This window comes from Scardinius erythrophthalmus (genome assembly GCF_964197995.2).
Source record: "Scardinius erythrophthalmus genome assembly, chromosome: 8".
Lineage (NCBI taxonomy): Eukaryota > Metazoa > Chordata > Actinopteri > Cypriniformes > Leuciscidae > Scardinius > Scardinius erythrophthalmus.
In genome coordinates this window covers 48,426,197-48,440,861 of record NC_138228.1, presented here as the reverse complement: position 1 = coordinate 48,440,861, position 14,665 = coordinate 48,426,197, and the positions used below count along the sequence as shown (strand labels likewise).

At 46.0% G+C, this 14,665-nt stretch overlaps 1 protein-coding gene across 1 annotated transcript; it reads right to left on the bottom strand.

Moving 5' to 3' along the window:
- Positions 1 to 11,193: 11,193 nt before the first annotated feature.
- On the bottom strand, positions 11,194 to 14,276 carry rap2b (RAP2B, member of RAS oncogene family). Its single transcript, XM_081373181.1, has 2 exons — positions 13,332 to 14,276; positions 11,194 to 12,270 (listed from the first exon to the last, which is right to left on the bottom strand). The coding sequence occupies exon 1, from the start codon at positions 13,922 to 13,924 to the stop codon at positions 13,376 to 13,378; it is 549 nt and encodes a 182-aa protein (XP_081229307.1). The 5' UTR covers positions 13,925 to 14,276; the 3' UTR covers positions 11,194 to 12,270; positions 13,332 to 13,375.
- Positions 14,277 to 14,665: the final 389 nt, after the last annotated feature.

The following is a 14,665-nucleotide window of genomic DNA, read 5'->3' as shown; positions in this document are numbered from 1 at the left end:
TTACTGATAGTTAGCTAACTCTACATCGGGTGCCATTAGCAAAAGCTTCATATACAACTTACATTCCTTCATAATCATGAATAAATGAGGAGGCGTAAAAACTTAAAACCATTATCTAACGGAGTACTCGGGGCTCTGGAAGTCCGTTTGGCAATACGATGTACATCTGAAATGGATAGAATGGGTAGCTCCTGTAAACACCGGCTATAAAAGGTCGGCATTCCTACGCTGTGTTTACCTCAGTAGCTGACGACCGGAAGTAGTTACATCTGTTTTGTAGAACCCGGAAGTATGTTGCGCATAACCCCTATTGACATGCCATCTCCTTTTCACACAAATATTCTACTTATGCTGGTTTAGATCCGCACTGGTTATGACACACTCTTACGAGTAAAGGCGTTTTATTGGCATCAATAGTTCCTTGAAAAACCTTTAAGATCCAGAATTACTTTCAGGGTCCCAGAGACCACAGGAATAAAATATGCAGTGCATTCTATGATTGTTTGAGCAGAATCATACGATGAGGTCATGGAGTGTTTCTGCTGGAGATCGAACTGACAGCAAACACTGTTATTATATGCCATTTCTGACATGTGTACGCCTGTTTCTCCCATACAACATCAGCACACTGTTCTTGATTTAGTATGTTCAGAGGAACATAAAAGGAGAATCATAGAAGGGAGATTCATTCTGCATCCTCGTGGTCTCGAGGCCTTTAAACAAAGACTGCAAAGAGAATCTCAACAGTTCTCGAGAGTTAAAGGTTCCTCTTTATGAAGAAACAGGGCTTAATAAAGCGTCAGCCACGGTTTCTCTCTTCACACTGAGTTTAACCTCATTCCTATGTGTGAAGAACAGAAACACACAGTGAATAATGACTCAGCTAGATGAAGACCCCAATCACTGCCTACAGGACCTCACAGAAACCACTCACACAATGATGAAGACCCCGATCACTGCTACAGGACCTCACAGAAACCACTCACACAATGATGAAGACCCCGATCACTGCTACAGGACCTCACAGAAACCACTCACAAAATGATGAAGACCCCGATCACTGCTACAGGACCTCACAGAAACCACTCACACAATGATGAAGACCCCCGATCACTGCTACAGGACCTCACAGAAACCACTCACACAATGATGAAGATCCCCGATCACTGCTACAGGACCTCAAAGAAACCACTCACACAATGATGAAGACCCCGATCACTGCTACAGGACCTCACAGAAACCACTCACACAATGATGAAGACCCCGATCACTGCCTACAGGACCTCACAGAAACCACTCACACAATGATGAAGACCCCGATCACTGCCTACAGGACCTCACAGAAACCACTCACACAATGATGAAGACCCCAATCACTGCCTACAGGACCTCACAGAAACCACTCACACAATGATGAAGACCCCGATCACTGCCTACAGGACCTCACAGAAACCACTCACACAATGATGAAGACCCCGATCACTGCTACAGGACCTCAAAGAAACCACTCACACAATGATGAAGACCCCGATCACTGCTACAGGACCTCACAGAAACCACTCACACAATGATGAAGACCCCGATCACTGCTACAGGACCTCACAGAAACCACTCACACAATGATGAAGACCCCAATCACTGCCTACAGGACCTCACAGAAACCACTCACACAATGATGAAGACCCCGATCACTGCTACAGGACCTCAAAGAAACCACTCACACAATGATGAAGACCCCGATCACTGCTACAGGACCTCACAGAAACCACTCACACAATGATGAAGACCCCGATCACTGCTACAGGACCACAGAAACCACTCACACAATGATGAAGACCCCAATCACTGCCTACAGGACCTCACAGAAACCACTCACACAATGATGAAGACCCCGATCACTGCCTACAGGACCTCACAGAAACCACACACACAATGATGAAGACACCGATCACTGCCTACAGGACCTCACAGAAACCACTCACACAAGGAGAAGACCCCGATAACTGCTACAGGACCTCACAGAAACCACTCACACAATGATGAAGACCCCGATCACTGGTACAGGACCTCACAGAAACCACTAACACAATGATGAAGACCCCGATCACTGCCTACAGGACCTCACAGAAACCACTCACACAAGGAGAAGACCCCGATAACTGCTACAGGACCTCACAGAAACCACTCACACAATGATGAAGACCCCGATCACTGCTACAGGACCTCACAGAAACCACTCACACAAGGAGAAGACCCCGATAACTGCTACAGGACCTCACAGAAACCACTCACACAATGATGAAGACCCCGATAACTGCTACAGGACCTCACAGAAACCACTCACACAATGATGAAGACCCCGATCACTGCCTACAGGACCTCACAGAAACCACTCACACAATGATGAAGACCCCGATAACTGCTACAGGACCTCACAGAAACCACTCACACAATGATGAAGACCCCGATAACTGCTACAGGACCTCACAGAAACCACTCACACAATGATGAAGACCCCGATAACTGCTACAGGACCTCACAGAAACCACTCACACAAGGAGAAGACCCCGATAACTGCCTACAGGACCTCACAGAAACCACTCACACAAGGAGAAGACCCCAATAACTGCTACAGGACCTCACAGAAACCACTCACACAAGGAGAAGACCCCGATAACTGCTACAGGACCTCACAGAAACCACTCACACAATGAAGACCCCGATCACTGCTACAGGACCTCACAGAAACCACTCACACAATGATGAAGACCCCGATCACTGCCTACAGGACCTCACAGAAACCACTCACACAAGGAGAAGACCCCGATAACTGCTACAGGACCTCACAGAAACCACTCACACAAGGGGAAGACCCCGATAACTGCTACAGGACCTCACAGAAACCACTCACACAAGGAGAAGACCCCGATAACTGCTACAGGACCTCACAGAAACCACTCACACAAGGAGAAGACTCCGATAACTGCTACAGGACCTCACAGAAACCACTCACACAATGATGAAGACCCCGATCACTGCTACAGGACCTCACAGAAACCACTCACACAAGGAGAAGACCCCGATAACTGCTACAGGACCTCACAGAAACCACTCACACAATGATGAAGACCCCGATCACTGCTACAGGACCTCACAGAAACCACTCACACAATGATGAAGACCCCGATCACTGCTACAGGACCTCACAGAAACCACTCACACAATGATGAAGACCCCGATAACTGCTACAGGACCTCACAGAAACCACTCACACAATGATGAAGACCCCGATCACTGCTACAGGACCTCACAGAAACCACTCACACAATGATGAAGTCCCCGATAACTGCTACAGGACCTCACAGAAACCACTCACACAATGATGAAGCCCCCGATCACTGCTACACGACCTCACAGAAACCACTCACACAATGATGAAGTCCCCGATAACTGCTACAGGACCTCACAAAAACCACTCACACAATGATGAAGTCCCCGATAACTGCTACAGGACCTCACAGAAACCACTCACACAATGATGAAGTCCCCGATAACTGCTACAGGACCTCACAGAAACCACTCACACAATGATGAAGACCCCGATAACTGCTACAGGACCTCACAGAAACCACTCACACAATGATGAAGACCCCGATCACTGCTACAGGACCTCACAGAAAGCACTCACACAAGGAGAAGACCCCGATAACTGCTACAGGACCTCACAGAAACCACTCACACAATGATGAAGACCCCGATCACTGCCTACAGGACCTCACAGAAACCACTCACACAATGATGAAGACCCCAATCACTGCTACAGGACCTCACAGAAACCACTCACACAATGATGAAGACACCGATCACTGCTACAGGACCTCACAGAAATCACTCACACAATGATGAAGACCCCGGTAACTGCTACAGGACCTCACAGAAACCACTCACACAAGGAGAAGACCCCGATCACTGCTACAGGACCTCACAGAAACCACTCACACAATGATGAAGACCCCGATCACTGCCTACAGGACCTCACAGAAACCACTCACACAATGATGAAGACCCCGATCACTGCCTACAGGACCTCACAGAAACCACTCACACAAGGAGAAGACCCCGATCACTGCTACAGGACCTCACAGAAACCACTCACACAATGATGAAGACCCCGATCACTACTACAGGACCTCACAGAAACCACTCACACAATGATGAAGACACCGATCACTGCTACAGGACCTCACAGAAACCACTCACACAATGATGAAGACCCCGATCACTGCTACAGGACCTCACAGAAACCACTCACACAATGAGAAGACCCCGATCACTGCCTACAGGACCTCACAGAAACCACTCACACAATGGTGAAGTCCCCGGTAACTGCTACAGGACCTCACAGAAACCACTCACACAATGGTGAAGTCCCCGGTAACTGCTACAGGACCTCACAGAAACCACTCACACAATGATGAAGACCCCAATCACTGCTACAGGACCTCACAGAAACCACTCACACAATGATGAAGACACCGATCACTGCTACAGGACCTCACAGAAACCACTCACACAATGATGAAGACCCCAATCACTGCTACAGGACCTCACAGAAACCACTCACACAATGATGAAGACACCGATCACTGCTACAGGACCTCACAGAAACCACTCACACAATGATGAAGACCCCGGTAACTGCTACAGGACCTCACAGAAACCACTCACACAAGGAGAAGACCCCGATCACTGCTACAGGACCTCACAGAAACCACTCACACAATGATGAAGACCCCGATCACTGCCTACAGGACCTCACAGAAACCACTCACACAATGATGAAGACCCCGATCACTGCTACAGGACCTCACAGAAACCACTCACACAATGATGAAGACCCCGATCACTGCCTACAGGACCTCACAGAAACCACTCACACAATGATGAAGACCCCGATCACTACTACAGGACCTCACAGAAACCACTTACACAATGATGAAGACCCCGATCACTACTACAGGACCTCACAGAAACCACTCACACAATGATGAAGACCCCGATAACTGCTACAGGACCTCACAGAAACCACTCACACAATGATGAAGACCCCGATCACTGCTACAGGACCTCACAGAAACCACTCACACAATGATGAAGTCCCCGATAACTGCTACAGGACCTCACAGAAACCACTCACACAAGGAGAAGACCCCGATCACTGCTACAGGACCTCACAGAAACCACTCACACAAGGAGAAGACCCCGATCACTGCTACAGGACCTCACAGAAACCACTCACACAAGGAGAAGACCCCGATCACTGCTACAGGACCTCACAGAAACCACTCACACAATGATGAAGACCTCGGTAACTGCTACAGGACCTCACAGAAACCACTCACACAATGATGAAGACACCGATCACTGCTACAGGACCTCACAGAAACCACTCACACAATGATGAAGTCCCCGATAACTGCTACAGGACCTCACAGAAACCACTCACACAAGGAGAAGACCCCGATCACTACTACAGGACCTCACAGAAACCACTCACACAATGATGAAGACCCCGGTAACTGCTACAGGACCTCACAGAAACCACTCACACAATGATGAAGACCCCGGTAACTGCTACAGGACCTCACAGAAACCACTCACACAATAATGAAGTCCCCGATAACTGCTACAGGACCTCACAGAAACCACTCACACAATGATGAAGACCCCCGATCACTACTACAGGACCTCACAGAAACCACTCACACAAGGAGAAGACCCCCGATCACTGCTACAGGACCTCACAGAAACCACTCACACAATGATGAAGACCCCGATCACTGCTACAGGATCTCACAGAAACCACTCACACAATGATGAAGCCCCCCGATCACTGCCTACAGGACCTCACAGAAACCACTCACACAATGATGAAGTCCCCGATAACTGCTACAGGACCTCACAGAAACCACTCACACAATGATGAAGTCCCCGATAACTGCTACAGGACCTCACAGAAACCACTCACACAATGATGAAGACCCCGATAACTGCTACAGGACCTCACAGAAACCACTCACACAATGATGAAGTCCCCGATAACTGCTACAGGACCTCACAGAAACCACTCACACAATGATGAAGTCCCCGATAACTGCTACAGGACCTCACAGAAACCACTCACACAATGATGAAGACCCCGATAACTGCCTACAGGACCTCACAGAAACCACTCACACAATGATGAAGTCCCCGATAACTGCTACAGGACCTCACAGAAACCACTCACACAATGATGAAGACCCCCGATCACTACTACAGGACCTCACAGAAACCACTCACACAATGATGAAGACCCCGATCACTTCTACAGGACCTCACAGAAACCACTCACACAATGATGAAGACCCCGATCACTGCTACAGGACCTCACAGAAACCACTCACACAAGGAGAAGACCCCGATCACTGCTACAGGACCTCACAGAAACCACTCACACAATGATGAAGACCCCGATAACTGCTACAGGACCTCACAGAAACCACTCACACAAGGAGAAGACCCCCGATAACTGCTACAGGACCTCACAGAAACCACTCACACAATGATGAAGACCCCGATCACTGCTACAGGACCTCACAGAAACCACTCACACAATGATGAAGACCCCGATCACTGCTACAGGACCTCACAGAAACCACTCACAAGGAGAAGACCCCGATCACTGCTACAGGACCTCACAGAAACCACTCACACAATGATGAAGACCCCGATCACTGCTACAGGACCTCACAGAAACCACTCACACAATGATGAAGACCCCGATAACTGCTACAGGACCTCACAGAAACCACTCACACAATGATGAAGACCCCGATCACTGCTACAGGACCTCACAGAAACCACTCACACAATGATGAAGACCCCGATCACTGCCTACAGGACCTCACAGAAACCACTCACACAATGATGAAGTCCCCGATCACTGCTACAGGACCTCACAGAAACCACTCACACACGCACACTCAAAGAAAACCAGAGAGACTGTAAAGTTCTGGATGTGAACTTTCGACAGCGCTTTACAAAAGAACGGTTGCATAAACACCAGTTTCTGGAGAAGTAGAGAAAGTGAAGAAACGCAACAGGAAAGAGAGAAGCGTCTGTAATCTTTCACCTTTCCTGCGGATGAACAGAAACGAGGACTTGCATTACTGAAATACTTCCTTATTCACAGAAACCTGCTCAGCAAAAGATCCGTGACTAAAAACAAACAAGCAGCTGTCAATCATAACCACAGCACTGATGAGCACTCTAATGACCCTCCCTCATCGAGGCTCGAGTGGAAGCTGTGGAACTTCCTCACACAAACGTTTGTTACAAATGTGTTCAACTAATTATTTTTTTATTCCAGCTGAAAGCACATTAAATGAGCAAATGCATGAGTGTGGAGTCATGGTGGGTTCAGACATGTGTGTGTGGATTCAGGGCATGTCACCACATGTCAGACTGGGTCTGTCGAGTTCTCTGGCATCACATGACCTCTGGCCACCGTGTCACATGACCTCCGATCGCCATGTCACATGACCTCTGGCCCAGTCAGAGCCCAGGGGCCTTTGTCTGCAAACAATGACTGACAAGAGAAATGCCAGCAATGCTATCTCTTGCAAAAACTCCTGAATATCTTCATGACACACTGAAATGGCCTCTTCTATATCTTAAAGAATCACAAAAATACAATACAGACTCATTGGTTAATGCATTAATTAATGATACATCTGTTACCGCACTCGTTGTTAACCTTGATATGAACGCAACTGCTGATTGTGTTCATGTCAGCTCAGGTCCATTATTAAATTACATGACCAGATTCATCTTTTGATTTTAATAATGTAGCCTTTTAACAAATGTTGAAATTAACATTAATGCTTCTTTTTCATTGTTAGTTCACGTAGTTAACTAATGTAAACCTGACTGAAAAGAGTTGCAAATTCCAACAATGTGAGACGGCTGAAAATTACTCCATTTCTACAAATATTATCAGCATAACAACTTAAGATTTGAAGTCAAACCAAAATAACATTCAGAATAGTTTTCAAAAGTTTCCCAAATAATGTCGTGCATCAAAGGAAACCCATAATAAAAGTTCACATGGTCAGTGCATTAGTGAACTATCAACCAAGGACTATATTAAATGTTAATAAATACATGATCAAATATTAAATATTTAATAACTATTATAAAATATTTTGGGAACACTTCACAATAAGGTGGTAGTTAATGTTGATTAATGCATTAAATGACACACACTAATGATGAGCAATACATATTGCTCATCTTTATTGACAGATAATGTTCATATAGCTCAGGTCCATTAAATAATATTAACAACTATTGATTGTAACTATGTATAAGTAAATGCTGACATTAAGTAAGATTAATAAATGCTTTAGAAGTATTTTTCATTGTCAGTTCATGTTATTGAATGTTAACAGTGCGACCAATATATTTTCTGTAGCCTATTTTATGCCACAATCTTTATATAAAACTGTGTTTCTTCGGGACTCGAGCGCCTTCATAAACACCTGACGACCCAGAGAAGAACAGCTGGAAGTTATTCTGCGGGAGTGGCGCGTGTGTGTGTGTGTGTGTGTGTGTGTGTGTGTGTGTGTGTGTGTGAAGCAGAAGATTGTCCATCTGAACTCCAGAGAGGAGCCACACCCTGTGAGACAGAAACACACCGAACTCGCTTCACTCGCGGGCGCTTTTGTCTGGTGTTTCACTTCAGCTTCTCTCCGATTCACACATGAATCCTATCCTCATTTCCAAGCCTGCAGCTGTTGACATGTTCAATAAACATCGAGCAGAACAAAACTCCCAGGCTTCACAGCGGGAAGGTTAAAGCACACATAGGAAACGAGAGGAAGGCAGTGTGTGTGTGTGTGTGTGTGTGTGTGTGTGCGCGTGTGTGTTTGGACAGGCCTTCGTATGAAAGAGCTTTACTGCAGTGGACAAGCCCGGACGGATCGGCAGCAGGAATGAGAACAATGACTGGAATCCCAGGGTTTTCCCAGATCTGAGCCTGCAGGCACGAGCGAAGTCTCGCGAGACTCAGATAAACACACGCACACGCACACAAACCTCTGCTATTAATTATTCAAACACGGTTTGCCTTCATGTCTGGATGAAACCCAAACTGAAGTGCAACAGTTATAAACAGGTTTCGATAACTGATGTAAAAGGAAATGTGTCATGTGGCAGAGATGCCGCTTCTGTCCTAAGACTCATAACTGTTTGTTTGTTTAATTTAGCACAGCAACCAAGGCATTATTCATGTCGAGAAACAAACATGTATTGGCCATCATTCTCTCAAAATATGCTTTCGAACTTTACAATTGTTTACATTTCATTGTTCATTTCCTTGTTACACATTACATATGCGTACTATAGTAAACACAGTAAACTATCCATAATGGCATTGCAACTAACTCTAAACCAAACCCTGCAAGTACATGTAGTTCAGTTAATATCACTTAGTTCTTAAAGGAATAGTTCACTTCAAAATGAAAACTCCATCATTTACTCTCCCTCAGGTTCTTCAAACCCGTATGAGTTTCTTTCTTCTGCTGAACACAAAAGAAGATATTTTGAAGAATGTTAGTGACCGAACAGTCGTTGGACCCCATTGACTTCCATAGTAGAAAAACAAACAAACCTGTGGCAGTCAATGGGGTCCAACGACTGCGAAACCGCTTCAACTGTGGGTTGAAACACCTCGAGGGACAGTAAATGATGACAGAAACTTCATTTTGAAGTGAACTATTCCTTTAAATGTAAAACTGTGACAAGCTCACATTAAAGTAAAGGGTTACACTTTATTTTAAGGTGTCATTGTTACAGTGTTATTATATATTTAAGTGCTGAGTAATATTAAGCAACTACATGTACTTACTATAGGGTTAGGGTAGGCTGAGGGTTAGATGCATGTAATTATGCATGATTTACTGTTATTACTATGGTAAGTACATGTAACATATGTAACAAGGACACTGTAGAATAAAGTGTTACCAAATAAAAGCTGTACGAGTGTCTCATGTGGAGCAGAGGACATGAGTCAGTCTGACCGATGAACAGAAGATGCTGAACTAAACCCTGAAAATCAGAGCCGATGACGACAGCGCTGCGGGAAAGAGACATGCACACAGAAACAACACCCACACACACTCTCAAGCTGTGCTGCAACGCTTCCTGCAACACACACACACACACACACACACACGCTCAACAACACGACAAAAGCTCCACAGATCCACAGGCAATCAGACTGGAAATATGTGCATGTTTGTGCTGGTTTTACAGGCTTGGCCAGTCACTGTCATTCAGAAGCAGCTTCCTGCAACACACACACACACACACACACACACACACACACACTGCAGCCCTTTAAACAGAGAAGCACATCTCAGATCACATGACTCTGACACCAGAAGACCTGTGACGGAGCAAACTGACCACAGATCAGCTGATGCGTTACTCAAACACTTCAACATCACACACACACACACACACACTGACACGCAGTCGGGAAGTGAAACTCGACCCGCCGAGAGGCGCTGGAGAGAGAGAACGAGGAGGAAAGTGTTCGTTCTGAACTTCCTCTGCTTTAGACGTGTCAGCATCGCTCATGCAGACACACACACACACACACACACACACTCGCCCTCATCACACCCAGCCTGTGGCGGTCTCTGGTCCGAGAGATGGAAGTCAATGGGGTCCAAAACTGTGACCTCTAATGACCTCTTTCAGGAGGAGACGAGGGCGAGAGAAGGACGACAGCATCAAAGTTAGCGTGAACTGACCAACACAATGATTCGGAAACACTTTACAATAAGGTTCATTAATTAACATGAACTAAGAATGACCAATACATCTACAGCATTTATTAATCTGAAGTTAATATTAATTTCAATATGAACTAATACGTTATTAAAATCAAAGGTTGTATTTGTAACATTATTATTGCACTGTGAACTAACATGAACAGCTGTATTACATGAGCTAACATTAACACAGATTAATAAATGCTCTAACAAAATGCATTAAGTATTGAACCGTACTGTAAAGCGTCACCAGTGTTTCTGAAAGCACACATCGAGCCGCAGCGAGGCCAGGGCGCCCGAGGCTCAGAGGAGTGTGTGAACCCGTGCGGGACGCAGGACTGAAGCACAGCGAAGCTTCACACACGTATAATTATGTGATGTTCAACATGCTATTTCTGAACCGTGACCAAACATCCACGGCATGTGTTTTACAAGAGGAGTGTGTCTGTCAGGCCCTCCGGTCACATGACCCTCGAGTCACATGACCCAGCACTGCAACTCCATCCGAAACCTTCATTCCCAGACCCATCCGAACACCGTACGCGTTTACAGGATCATCACAGTCCGTCCCTAGGGATCGGACCTGTCAATCAAACGATGCATAATTACGGTTATGAGGTTTGCATTCATTCATTCTCACCACGAACTGAGAGGAGGGCAAACAACACACTGTGCATGAGGAGGTTTTTTAAAAATGCATGTATTAAAAGTCTCTTTAAAACAATCAGACAGCGGTTAAAACGCTAGTCTGAAATTAAACGTACAATCAGATTAGAATTTCAATGGTACATCACATTTGTTAAAAACAAAACAGATCTGATTCAAAACTGGAGACAGTGGTTTGTGGCGTTGAGTCTGAGGGCTTCGGTACCTGTGTCGTATTATATGAGGAGGAAAGCCAAGAAGGTGTTTACTCAAAGGCCAAAACAAAACAACGTTCCTTTAAAGCGTCGTCCGGCCCCAGAAACCATCGGCAAGCGTAAGTGTGTGTGTGTGTGTGTGTGTGTGGATGTCCTCGCACCGAGTCTCCTCGCAGGTTGGCACAAAACTCAGCTTTTTGGAAGGCACTCGCCGCGACGATGACGTACAGATCCTCGCGTCAGAACAGTAAATAAGTCCTCGTGCAGCGCTCAGGAGGAGGAAGTGGTTTCAATACTTTAGAAGATTCACAACAAGGGTTTCCAAACAGAGCCGATCCTCCCGTGTGTCTCAGAGGTCCACGTTTTTGGGGTTTAAGTTCCAGTTGAGAGTGCAAGACACTTGTGTTGACATCAATGACATCTTCGCAGAATTCCTGAAGAGTGATCCACTATTCCAAGGCTCCTCTTCCTCCTCTTCCTCCTCCTCGTGAGGAGACACGTAGCTCAACAGAACAGAAATCCTGCAACACCTCCAGAACAAAATACAATAAAAACAATTACTAGCACTGGTCTGTGTTGCAGACGACAACCACACACACACACACACACACACACACACACACACACAAACCCCTCAAGTGCCGAATGTGTTGGTTTGTCTATATTCATATATATAATCTCAGAACATTCAAGTATTCTGTCATGTAAACACTGGGTTAATATTCTTGTGTCGTGTGCAAGACATGTTAGGGACAGTTCACACACAACTGACAACTCTGTCATCGTACGCGTTTATCAAAAACCATATGACTGACTTTATAAAGGTGAGTCTGTCGCTCGATCAGTCATAGTGTGAGCGAATCATGACAGAATCTTCCCTTTTGCCTGAAGTGTCTCCGTAACTACACGGACGTCATTTCCACCACACAAGAAGAAAAAATCATACTTTGGTAAATCTTAATTATGACATAAGACGAAATTAGGAGATAAAAAGTCGCATCTGAGATCGAAAGCAAAAATGATAAGATAAAATGTTGAAATTGACATACTAAATCGAAATTATGACATACCAAGTCGTAGTTTTGACGTCTCATACTTATGACATACTGAATCATGTAATTGAAATCGAAAGTCAAAATTGAAATACTAAGTCATAATTATGAGACACTAAGAGACAACAAGGCCTATCAAAATGATGTTCAAAATCAAAACTGACATGCCAAGTTGTAATTTTGACTTCTCATACTTTACATACTAAGTCATATAATTGAAAATGAAAGTCATTATTATGAGACACTTAAGTAATAACGATGACACAAAACGCAGAACTTGGCATATCAAGACGAAATTATGAGAGAAAATTATGACATTATGTCTCTTTGTGTCAATGAATTCAACAATTTAGAATTTTACGACTTTTAAAGTCCGCATCTCGAGCTGTGCTCTCACACGCGTGACAGTGTTTGTGTGTGGCGGACTCGGCGTTCCACACTGAATGTTTGTGACGTTTGTCCTCGAGCTTCGAACTTCGCGCGCTCGCTGGTTCGTCAGTTGGTTCTGGCCGTTACTGCCGCGAGGCTCTCTCACTCACCATGGCAACAGACGAGAACAAGCACCGAGCAACGGCGCCCGTGTTTAGAGGATCACACAGGAGCAGCACTGATCGCCTCCGCCGGGCGTCGACGCGTAGTTCATCTGCCGCACGATCTCCGCGAACAGCTCGTCCACAGAACCCTTGTTTTTAGCCGAGGTCTCCATGAACGGGCAGTTCCACTCGTCCGCCAGGGCTTTGCCTTCCCCGGAGGAGACCTCCCGCTCGCCCTCCAGGTCCACCTTATTCCCCACCAGGATCATCGGAACCCGCTCGTAGCGCTTGACCCGGATGATCTGGTCCCGCATGGGCTTGATGTCCTGGAAGCTCTGCTGGTTCACCAGACTGTAAACGAGGATGAAGCCCTGGCCGTTCTTGATGTACAGGTCTCGCATTGAGGCGAACTGCTCGGTACCGGCGGTGTCCAGGATCTCCAGAACCGACGGCGACGAGTCCACCTCGATCTCCTTGCGGTAAAAGTCCTCTATCGTCGGGTCGTACTTCTCGATGAAGGATCCGGTGACGAACTGCACGGTTAGCGCGGATTTTCCCACGCCACCGGAGCCCAACACGACCACTTTGTATTCTCTCATGGCTCCTTCAGCACGGGCACGGGCACGGTCTCTCGGTCGCGCGTGCGTGCGCGCGCTCTATCTCTCTGGTCTGAAACGCGCCGCGTGCACCCGCTTTGGGCTCAATCCGCATGAATCCGGTCCAAACTCCGGGTTCGGGCGCGCGGCCGCGTGTGCTCCTGCTCGAAGCGTGTTCTGCGGTGAGAATGAGCTCGATTCCGCATCAGAAGCGCATCGTGCTGGAGCTTGTTCCGTGTCTCCGCGAGAGATCAATGCGCCCCTCTCTCTCTCTCTCTCTCTCTCTCCCTCCCTCTCTCTCCACAGCTCTCTTACACACTCACACACACACGCGCCGCGCGCACTCTTCCTGCCCACCGTGCGTAGCGCGTCATGAGCTGACGTCACCAGCCGAGCGTTTCTTAAAGGCACAGTCACGCAAACAATGACTGTTGTTGATGTCCAGTCACGGTACTTATTTACACAGAATGGAATTTCCATTTCTGCCATATAAAAAAAAAATGCTTTACGCAATTTGAAATTATGACATACTAAATTATATGAGATGAATGTAAAAAATCAAGTCCATTATGTCCATATAATCGAAATTATGACATGAAAAGTCCGAATTATGACATACGTACTTAATTATGAGGTTAAAAAGTCGAAATTATTCAATAAAAAGTTGTAATATGACATAGAAAGAAATTACAACGTACTAAATTATAATTATGACAAGTCGAAATTTGGACATACTGACTAAAT